The sequence below is a fragment of the Camarhynchus parvulus genome, chromosome Z (genome assembly GCF_901933205.1).
Source record: "Camarhynchus parvulus chromosome Z, STF_HiC, whole genome shotgun sequence".
NCBI classification, from domain to species: Eukaryota; Metazoa; Chordata; class Aves; order Passeriformes; family Thraupidae; genus Camarhynchus; species Camarhynchus parvulus.
Genome location: NC_044601.1, coordinates 33,870,706 through 33,882,132, shown reverse-complemented (window position 1 = coordinate 33,882,132; position 11,427 = coordinate 33,870,706). Strand labels below are relative to the sequence as shown.

At 43.6% G+C, this 11,427-nt stretch overlaps 1 protein-coding gene across 4 annotated transcripts; it reads left to right on the top strand.

Annotated features, from left to right (window-relative positions):
- The first annotated feature begins 542 nt into the window (after positions 1–542).
- Positions 543–10,837, top strand: S1PR3 (sphingosine-1-phosphate receptor 3). Of its 4 annotated transcripts, none has more exons than XM_030968826.1 (2): positions 543–1,037; positions 6,375–10,837. In XM_030968826.1, the coding sequence occupies exon 2, from the start codon at positions 6,556–6,558 to the stop codon at positions 7,699–7,701; it is 1,146 nt and encodes a 381-aa protein (XP_030824686.1). In that variant the 5' UTR covers positions 543–1,037; positions 6,375–6,555; the 3' UTR covers positions 7,702–10,837. The 4 variants fall into 4 exon arrangements, with proteins under 4 accessions (XP_030824686.1, XP_030824684.1, XP_030824687.1 ...); XM_030968824.1 differs by having other exon boundaries at positions 543–1,219; XM_030968827.1 differs by lacking the exon at positions 543–1,037 and adding an exon at positions 1,266–1,408.
- Positions 10,838–11,427: the final 590 nt, after the last annotated feature.

The window sequence follows — 11,427 nt, the reverse complement described above, 5'->3', positions numbered from 1 at the left end:
CCAAGAGGACTACAAAGGTTCCTGGGGTGGTTTTTGGGGATGCTGCAGAACAAGGCTTTGCTGAGCAATGAGAGAGTAGTAATTCACAGGCTTGAGCTCCCCTTTGACAAAAAGTGGTGTGTACCTTTACGGGACATGGAAAGACACTCCTGTTCTGCAGAAGAGAGCAGCTTTCACATAGCACACAAAACAGGAGGACAGGAGATAAGGCTAAGACCACTACAGATTACACCATAGTCCTATCCATAGCTAAGTGGGGTCATATCCATTAGGTCCATCAGCTTGGAAGCAATTTTACCACCATTTTGCTCAGTGTAGTCCTTATTTCCTACCAAAGTCCTAAACCAGAAAAGTTCTATTACTCCTCTTCAGGAGATAAAAAGCAGTCACAGCAACAACCATTTGCTTTATCAGTTTAAACTTCTGGCTATAACAAGCCTAGTTCTGCTTTCCTCCAGGACTTTTCCTCCCTGCAGAACAGCAGCGCAGGCAACCCGACAGCCAGGCCCATGGCATGACTCCAAGTGTGATGATGCTCAGGTCCAGACAGGAGGCTCCCAAGAAAAACACTGACTGCTGTGAGACGATAGGCAACCCTACATGTCTGCCTCTGCTTAGCAAGGTTGCTGTAGCGCTTCTGTTTGCCAGCTTATCATACGCACTTCTGACAGAAAGATTTGCTGTACCCACAAGCATCTTACGAGTACATTTAAATAGGACACTTGTGGGATCCAGGTTCCAACTTCTTTTTCAAAGTGCTGCTCCTGTCACTGGCACAATCCACGTGCCTATCGCTGTCCTTGGGCTCCTATTATCCAGTCAATAACTCTGTCAAGAGATACCTTTGCAGGAGCGTGCTGTAATCGGCAGTTCTGGGTCAAACCCGAAGAAGTACTTTTACCGAGAATTTCTGAATGTTTTACCCTGTGCCTCTCGACTCAAGCTCTCTGAAGGTCGCATTACTGGACACAGCGAAACAGAGGAGAAGACGTAGAATACGTACAACCTCACTTGAACATTCTAGTCGCCCGACTCAAGTAACCCTCCACCTCGCATTCTTCTGCGCGTTATAAATACTCGTCGGTGGGCTCTGCCGCCTCGCATTTTCTCGCCGGCTGCCCAAAACGCCGTTTAAGCATTAACCGCGCTGGCACCCCCGGGGCCGTGCCCTGCCCGCAGCACCCAGCCCCGGGGCGCTGCCGCCCCGGGCAGGGGCACGGTGAGCGGCCAAGGGGCGGGGTGAGGCGGGGTGGGACGGGACGGGACGGACGGGGGCAGGCAGGGGCCGCCGGAGCGGGGAGCGGAGCCTGTCCGGCGGCGACGGCGGCGCGGGAGCAGCGTGCCAGAGGCAGGGGCCGAGGGCAGGCGGACGCGGGGACCGGGAAGAGCCCGGAGGGGCGGTCGGGAGGTCGGTCGGGGGTATCCGGGCGAGGCGGCTGCGGGGAGCGCGGAGCCGCGGGGATTGGCGGCGGCGGCGGGGCAGGGCCGGGGCGATCCCAGCCCCGCCCGGCCCGGCCCGGTCCTGCCCAGCGCAGCCCCGGGGCCCGAGCGGCGCCGCGCAGGCGGCGAGGTCGGATGCGGGGGCCGCGGAGCGCCGAGGGACGCGGGCGGACGCAGCAGGTACCGGAGCTCCGCGCCCTGCCTGCCCCGGCCCCTCTCCCCTGGCCGGGGTGCGCCCCCGCTGCCGGCCCGGCCGAGGTGCGGTGCCGGTGCGACTGTCGGAGTGGGAAGCCGCCGCTCGGGGGTGTGTGTGTGGCTGGCACGGAGCGGTGGCTGGCACGGAGCGGCATCGAGCCGCGTGGGAACGCCGGGTCTAGGGATCCTCACGCCCCGTGGGTAGAGCGATGTTCTCTGTGCGAGACCATCGCGTGGCGGACACGTCGGGTAACTTAAACAAGACGTTTGTCAGCCCAGAAGGCTCAGGCCGCAGCGCTAATGGAAATTTGAGAACAGTTACTGAAGTTTGGAGTGGGGGGAATGGGTCGGGAGCGCTGGGGGACGGAGGAGGAAGTCAAAATGCCTTCTCTTTAACGACCACGAATTAAACCATCCGGGAGCTCGCCTCTAAGGTGTTTGTGTGCTACTCGGTGTTACAAAATTCAAACCGGTGTCTGAAAGCCAGAACCAAGAAAAGTAACTATTTATTTTCCTGAGGCTGTAAACTGCCAGCACATTCACTTAAGAAAAAATCTTCTGCAAGTTTGTTTGAGTTCTCTAAGACATTTTCCTGTAGCAGATTGTTTATTGTCTGAACTTCATCTGCATCTAGCACAGCTTAATTTCAGTGGAAATGTGTATTGAAATGAACTGCTCTTTCTGTTAATGAGAATGCCAGGGTAAGGGTGCCTGATAAACTACATGTGTTTACTTTTCATTTGGAAAGGTTTTACAGATACATAAAATATAAAAGGGTTTTGCTTCAGATTTGCATTCTTGTCTTTCCCTTTGCTGTTTTTAAAATTCTCTCTTTCGGCCAAAATGTGGTATTGTACATGGAAGCAGAGGGAGAACTGCAGTGCGGGTGGTGGCAGTGGTGGTAAAAGGGCATCAGGTTTCTTTGGTCAAGTCTGTTTGTGGCTGTTTGGAAAACAGGAAAATATGATTCCAAATTACAAGTCTACTCAATGTGTGGTATCATATGTTCTTCTGCAGGCAAAAGTATGTAGCAGAAGGTCAAGTTCTGTGCTCACTTTATTCTCATTTGTTGCCTTGACTTCAGGACAATTGAGAGCAGTTTGGTTCACCTTTTGAATACAGAAATTTCTTATTTCTTCTAGATATAAAGTGCCCAGTGACTTGTGAGAGGGCAAAAGCCCTCAGCTCCCTGTAGGACTCGTGACCGAAGAGCCCACTGGGAAGGGAGAGTCAAGATGTATGGGAGGGAGACAGTTGCTGAAAGATTACCACAGGTTCCCTGTTGCCTTCAGGCACTGGGAATTACGTGTTCCCAGAGAAAAGTTGCAGGCCAGGGGAGCCAGTGAGAGCTATGACCCTGACTTTCTATCTGCACCACTTTGGGGTTCAGTTGGAGAAGACAGAGGAGCCGTGTCTTGCCATAGAGCAAGTCAAGAGGTTGTGGCCTTCCACACAGCATTGCTTCTTTCGTGGGGTGTTGGGCAGAGGGACCCTCTGTCCCACCAGTGATGTGATCCGTGGTAAAGAGCCCCTGCTCTAATTGGAAAGGATGCTTGACCCTGCCAGGATCCTTGACCTCTGCAGGAGTCTGCATTAACCTCTCTCTGGTGGTTAAACTCCAAATTGTGCCGGTGGGTGCGGAGATTGCACAGAAAGGGGGGTATCTTGGTGCTCACAGCTTGGACCCCAGCTGCTCTCTCCATCCTCAGAGCTGGGACAACAAAGGTCAGCCAAATAGCCGGAGAAGGCAACTGAATTGTCCTGAGCATGACCGTGGTTCTTGACATTGTACCACTGCCTTAATTTGGTAATTTAGCGATTGCTGGTTTAACCAGCACATCCATGAGGAAGTATAGCCAGATTGCCCCTGCACTGCAAAGAGGTTTAACCTTCTAGTGGTACCTGCTGGTGTAGAAATAGGGGTTCTCTGCTTTGCTTCAGAGGAAATAAAACTCATTTCCAGTGGTTTCAAGAGTCTGGGATGCTGAGGTACCTAACCATGGCAGTGCTGGGCAAGCAACATGCCACAGACAGGTTCTTCAAGTTGTTTTTTAGATCTTTTGAACTGAGGTCCATACTTTGGAGCTAGTATGTGACTGGGGCAAACTTGTTTTGAGGAGTAAATCGTTGAGCTGTCACAAAGCAGTGACACATGTTACCCTGAACCTGCCTTGTAACTTTTTGTTATTATAATGCATATCCAGCATTAATTTTTCTAATTGTTAAAGAAAGAATGTGCTTTCTGAACTACTGGCTACAAAGCAGGAGGTAAACAAAAGAAGATATGGCTGAATGATATTACTTGGAAATAAGTTCTAATTTATTACATTATTTATATTAGCTTTCAAACGTTTTGTGTGTGGTACTCTTTGAGCATCAGTGAGAGTCCTGGTAAATAATAATTTACAACTTGCCTTGTCTTCTTACTAGCTTGTCAAAGATTTAATTTTGTGATACTAGGTTTGCTATAGCAATTTTAAGAGAAGTAATTACTAACATTGGCAGAGGCTGTACGATTTCTGCTGATTGAGTGCCCCATCCTTGCTTTCAGCCAGGGGAACTGGTATAGTGCCATTACCTTTAGTACAGTCATGACATTTTACATCTGCTGAATTGTGGCTGATAAACTCCTATGTCTGACATATAATTGTCTTCACAAAAATAAATGTATTTGCACTTTGATAGACGAGTGTGATAACTCACTTGAAAATGTATTAAAGAAATATTTATTTTGTTGCATGTGGTGCTCTTAAATGATAGGAATATTATTCTCTCAGGCAGTCTGGTGAGTATTGCTGGTTGAAGTATTATTAACAAATACTTTTCTAGTCAAACGTAATCGTTTATTTTACAGTGGAAAGCACTTGCAATTCATATGGACACAGTGGGATTTTGTTATAAGCCAATACAATGAAAGATTGTGACAGTTAATGTGTTAACAGTGCACAGATTGTGACTGAATTACAATTACACTAAACCTTAGCTGAGGTGAAGTTTTTCTGTTGAGAGCTTTACTGTTACCATGCGTCAGAAAAGAATTTAACAGCTCAAGGACCCAGTTCAGCTCCTGGGAAAGAAATGAGGTGATTGCTGTCATCTTCAGAGTAAAGAAGGACAAAGACACCAAGCAGCAACTCTTGTTTCTTGGATGTCTTTTCCTGTGGGCCTCTTCAACTGTAGTAATTTGGATCTATGAACTAAAATGGGGAAATAACAGTGGGAAAACACCAAATTATTTTCTCAGAAAGTAATTTTAGAACATCCTGAATATACTAAAGAATTCAAGTCAGTTCACTATAGGCTTTTATCAGATAACTTTTTTCTGAAGCAGGGAATCAAGGAAAAGGAAGGGTGGGAAAATAGGGTGTGGGTCGCCATTTAAATGCCTTTATTTTCATCTGGGATGTGGTTTGCTCCTCCCCTCATCCTCAGAAGGCACTTGAAAATGCATCTCTGACTTCTCAAGTGCCCAAAACAGTCTGTTGGGTCACCAGTGGCTCAAACGTGTTTCTGATCTTAAGAAATCCACATACAGAATCATGAAATCTGGGGATGGATTGGGTTGGAAGAGACCTTAAAGATCATATTTTTCCATCCCTCCTTACCTTGATACCTATCATTTGAAAGTGTCTTTAAAAAAATGTTCATGACCCTTGAGTAAATAAATGCTATGGTCAGGAGCTTCAGCTCTTAAAAAGTTCCCTAAATTAAGTTATTTAATTTTGGGCCCATGAAAAGTGTCCTCCCATCCAGTACAATTATTTTCTTTCCCCCCCAAAAAAAAAAAGTTACAAGTTTGGTTCACATGAAACAAGTTCTGTCCTCATCTCCATCCTTGTTTTCTTAGAAAAGTGAAAAATTGGCCATTTGCTCATCCTCAGTGCATACATTTGGGGCATAAGCACTGATTGTGAACCAAGAAAATCAGAATTTCTGGGAAAGTCAAATTTGGTGTAACTATTTTTTACTTTTTAAAAAAACCAATGACATTAAATACATGTCCTGCATATCTATGCAAAGGGAAAAAACAGTAAAGCTAACTATAAAGAAAAACAACATTTATAAAAATATGACTTGCCATGTTTATTTTTAAAAAGGTAGCAAAAGTCCAACTAATTTGAGTGGGAGGTTGGCTTTAGGATGATTGGCTTTCAGTGCATCTTCTCAATTGTAAATAGCAGAAATGTATACCATTAACTGGGGGAAGTTATTTTAAGCACTGGCAACATGCACACTGGCATCAAGACTTGACACCAACTTTCCCAGGATCTTTCCTACCTTGGATCTACATGGCAAACAAGAGCAAGGTTTAAAAGCATAGAGTTTGCTGTACTGATGTGAAGGCAGTGATGTTTGGGTTGTCTTTTGGTAGTGCAGTGTACACTTAGGTCTTTTGTAAGACACAACGAGCACTTACTGTGCACACTATGGCTTGCTGGGTCTGTTTGCCAATCTTTCTCGTGGTTCTTCTGTGTGTTTTTCAGCATGGAAATTTTGTATGGGAAAAACACCTTTGAACAGTTATGACATTGTAGTGGCATTGCCCTTGTATTTCTACATCCAGGCTGTGTCTGAGCTTACCTGCCGCTACTGAGAGAGGCATGCAGCAGTGCTCAACCTTAGTGCCCCATCAGTCACAGACCCTTGCCCCTTGCTCCTGGGTGTATGTTGCAGCTTAAGCACTGGGTGACATGGGAAGGCAGTGATATTCATGTTGCATTTGTTGATTTTATTTTCAGAGGCTGGTTTGAGAGCCACTCTCCCGAGTTAATATGCGAGGCGTGCTGGAGGTGAGGATACACAGTGCATACCCAGAGGAGTATTGGGAGGAACGTGGCTTGATCTCCCTCTTGTGGAAAATTATTGGAACTATATTCTTGTGATACTGAAGAAAAAAATCCAGCATCCATCAGGAAACAAATGATGGCAGCAGTTACCATGCCACCTGATGCTCTTGTCAGCCCTCAAGGAAATGAAGAGGTGGACTCTCTCATTGTACTGCATTATAATTACACAGGAAAGCTTATTTTAAGGGAAAAGGCAACTGATAAAATAGACCTGCCCACTATTTCATTTCTGATCCTGTGTAGTTTCATAGTCCTGGAAAACTTGATGGTGTTGATTGCCATATGGAAAAACAATAAATTTCACAACCGCATGTACTTTTTTATTGGCAATCTAGCTCTCTGTGATCTTTTAGCCGGGATTGTTTACAAAGTAAACATTCTTATGTCTGGGAAGAAAACTCTGAGCCTGTCCTCTACAATCTGGTTCATTAGGGAAGGTAGCATGTTTGTTGCCCTGGGAGCTTCTACTTTCAGTTTGCTAGCGATAGCTATTGAGCGGCACTTGACCATGATTAAAATGAGGCCTTACGATGCAAATAAAAAATACCGTGTGTTCCTTCTCATTGGTACATGCTGGCTTATTTCAATTTCCTTGGGTGCCCTCCCCATCCTCGGCTGGAACTGTATAAACAACTTACCAGATTGCTCAACAATTTTGCCTCTGTACTCCAAAAATTATGTTGTGTTCTGCATTAGTATCTTCATAGCCATTTTGGTTGCCATTGTCATCCTCTATGCCCGCATCTACATACTGGTAAAGTCCAGCAGTCGTAATGTCACCAACCACAATAACTCAGAGCGGTCCATGGCACTCCTTAGGACTGTTGTGATCGTCGTTAGTGTCTTCATTGCATGCTGGTCTCCACTGTTCATCCTGTTCCTCATCGATGTGGCCTGCAGAGTCAAGGAGTGCTCCATCTTGTACAAAGCCCACTGGTTTATTGCTCTGGCAGTCATCAATTCCGCAATGAACCCCATCATCTACACCCTGGCCAGTAAGGAGATGCGTCGGGCTTTCTTTCGCCTTGTGTGTGGCTGCCTGGTGAAATCCAAGGTGGCCAGATCTTTACCTATTCAACCCACTCCAGATCACAGTCGAAGTAAATCCAGCAGCAGCAATACCCAGAAGCCAAAAGAAGATTTCCCACCAATAAATGTTCCCTCATGTATTGCTGAGAAAAATGAATCTTCATTTCACAATGGAAACTTCTGTAAGTAAGGGACTACTCAAGACAAGTACTTTGCTGTGTTATTAGGTTTAAGCTACAGGTGTAGTTTAAATATTCATGCACTTCAGTCACAGCGGAAAACACTAACCATTTATTTAACTTTGAGAACATATTTATCAACAATCATTTGCTTTGGGTGTTCATTCAGTAACACACCTGATTCAGAAAAAGCCTTTCATGCTACCCAGAGGCCAGGAGAGAGTCCATGCACAGCTAAGGACATCAAGTGCCTAATGGCGTTGCATGCTAACGCTTCATTTGGCACCTCGTGGTCTTGCAAGACATCATTAAAACCTGTTAGAAACTTCAGCATTCACTAAAGACTGCTGACAATTATAAGATGAGCCCAGTTATTGCCAGCTGGGAGAAGAATTCATTGCATAAGTTGGTGATTATAGTTCTCTATATTTATCTTGCTGTTGTGTTAATGGCCTATAAGTACGTGGTATAAATAGCTGTATATTTGTACAATTTCTTATTAAAAAGTAATTGATTGGTAAAAGTTTACAATATGGTAAACATTGTATTGCAGTATACAGTGTGACTAATAGTACAAATAGATGCGTTTCAATGGGGATATTTAAAATGAAGTAGTAGCTTTTAACACTCAGAAACTTTAACAAGTCATATCAATGCAGTATTTTTATTTTTTCCATTGTTATTCAAACTTTTCGTGTTTAGTGAAGGACAACATGGCAGTTGTCACTGTGGCATTTCACAACATATTTTAAGTGAGCAGTAGTAAACCATTGAGAGAGGATATATATTTGCTATTTAAAGTAGATAAAATGTGACCCCCTCAATACATGTGTAACAAGTGTATGTGTTGTTTCAATGAATATATTTTTGCTTACTATTTTCAATATATTTAAAAATGTATGTCCAACCTATATAAACCTGTGTACATTGTGAATGCACTACCTAAGCTGAGATTCTTCAGTTGTGAAAGAGAGACGTATCGTTTCAGAAAGCAGTGAACTACAGTGGGTTCCTGTGGAGTTCCTTCTTTCCTTTCTAGGCCTTACCACAGTGTGGGATTGTGTAAGAAATTCTCCCTGGGAAGTTCTGCGAGTGGGACAATGTCCCATTTTCTGTCAGTGGGATCCTATGCTTCTACCCTTTCTGGACACTTCTGCAGATGCAAGAGGGAAGATGTGGTACAGCAGGGTCATGCTGACAGGCATATCTCCGTTTATACCCAACCCTGCCTTGGATCTGGAAGGAAGGTTTATTTAGTTTGGAAGACCTGGAGCCTCAGCCCTCACCATTTGAGAGCCCATTTCAGAGAAACCTGACAACAACTTCATAGTTCATCACTGCCTTACCAGCCTGAGTACAGGTTGATGTTGAGTGTCAGAGCAGTTTCCTGAGTCCTGGAGCGGTAAAGACTTCACAGATATCTGGTTTCAGGTCCCCATGGAAGTGGCCTGTGGTACTTCCATCAATTGTACTCTATGGCTGGAGGCTTCAGTGGAGTTTGATGGGAAATTCTGGGACAAGTTCCCATTGTCTCAGTAAGAATGTATACGTCTAACTTCATTGGGCTCTTTCAAAGATTTGTGTTTAATGTCTCAAAATACACTTTGCCTTATGCACAATCAGAAGTAGTTGAGGCTTTTTTAATACACATCCTGAAAGAGCTCATCCTTAGCTTTACTCTGGTCTTAATCATTTAAACCAACAGCATTAGAGTCTTCTCAAATATGTATTGTGTATACATTGTGTATTGTATGTAGCAAAAACCTTCAAAATGTAGAGGTTTGCATTGTGATTATCTTTTACAAATTAATAGTCTGTAAATGTAGAAAAGTGTAGAAGAACAAAGAAGAATTGTATTTGAATGAAATAACTGTGAAAGAGAGTAGTTAATATGAAATAATTTCTACCAAAAATGTTCAAAAGCAGTGCACTTAGAGAAGAAGAAAAAGATAAACCAAGGTAAGCATAATATAACTATATGGATTGTAGATACAGACTGCAGGCTCTGTAGCTTTGTGAGAAATAGAACTGGTGACATTGCATTGCCATGGCTTGATTAGGTTTTTAGATTTTACATTGCTATTGGGCTGTATTGTGGAAGTTCCCCTGAAGTTGTGGCTTTTAAAACTGTAAGCTCAAATATTTGTGTACTTGTGTTAGTTGCCAGAGTGGTGGCACGTGGCAGCTTCCTTGCTATTGTAGAGCAGATAGGCCTTAGGAACACAATGATTTGAGAAAACATGGTTGCTGAACCCACACCAACCCTCATGTCAGGGATGTTACATGATTCTTATTATATAGATGAAAAATAAAAATTTTTGATGGCCTAAGTCAAAGAAGATGTACATAAAAGTGATATTTAATATCTGCGTTCTAGCCTTAGCTATTGTCAGTATTGATGCAAGGTACAAGTAATGCAAAGAACTCTACTGTTAAAGGCCATGTGATTGCTTGTTAGTACAAAACCCTTTCCTTCTACTTTGATTTCCTTCTCTTATTTTGGAGCTGTGGGGATATTTTGTTAGTTCACTAGCCTGCTGTACTTGAAGCAGATTTCTAAGATTCATGGCTTCATATGTAACACTGCTAATACAATTTACAAAGTACTTATGATTGGAGAAAAAAACTATTGTCAACACAATCTTCAGTGAGTCCATCCCATTGGGAAGTACTAGATAAGGCATAGATTGTGGAAGATTTCAGAGCAGAATTTAAATTAGGACAAGTCAAGAGTTTAACAGCACTGGACCTTAAACAGCCAGGAAGATGACATACCCTTGAAGCTGAAAAAAGATGGAGGATATCTTCTTTCACCCTAAAATATTAGAAAATTTCTCCAAACACATCCCAGAATCTAACGTTTTATCATCCAGGATGATTTGAGCATACAGGAAACCAAATACAGTTTTCCTTTCCAATTGGTTTTACATGGAGCAAAGGCTACAAAGCCTTTCGTTCATACTATTTAATGAATTGGAGTATTTGTTTCGATTATGGATTATTAAATTAATGCAAATCCAGTCACCCATGGAGAAAATAAAGGTTTTCACAATCTGCTTTCCAAGAGTCTTTTATTGCCAACAGTCTTAGAGAATGTTTTCAAATCACTAGGTACCAGAAACATTTTGAAAACTTCTAATAAAAAAAATCTCGAACCTTTAAACTAAAGGTGTCAAGTAACAGTCATTTTTCAAAGAATTAGGAAAAGGTTTTGGCCTTCTGTGGAAAACATTCATTTAAACTCTGGGTGTTGTGGCTGAAGGCAGTACTCCAGAGGCAGAAGGCTGGCTTGGTGGAACAGGGGTCTTCTCTTGGAAATGAGACTAAAATGGAAGGTGTGTGCCCAGTGAAAGCAAGGTCAGGTGACATGGGAAGAATACTGAGATGCTATTTGCCAGTGTAGGGAGAAAATTCGTGTTGTCAAATCTCAATTGGAGGTGAAGCTGCCAGAAATGGAGGGAACAATAAAAAGAGGTACTTCAATATCAGTGGCAAAAGGCATCTTAGAAATAAAATCAGCCCATTACAGGTGAAGATGGTCACGTCACAAACAGAGGCATGGACAAGGCAGAGGTATTTAATGCATTCTTTGCTTCTGCCTTCAACACGGATAACATACCAAGGGAGGCTCTGTTCCCTGAGCTTCCAGGACCATGACTGCAAGAATGATCAACTCCCAGTTGACCCTGAAGTTGTGTGGGACTAGGTGCTCCAGCTGGATCCCTACAAATCTATGG

Coding starts and splice junctions, on each gene's coding strand:
- S1PR3 (XM_030968826.1), top strand. CDS start 6,556: ATGATGGCAGCAGTTACCATGCCACCTGATGCTCTTGTCAGCCCTCAA.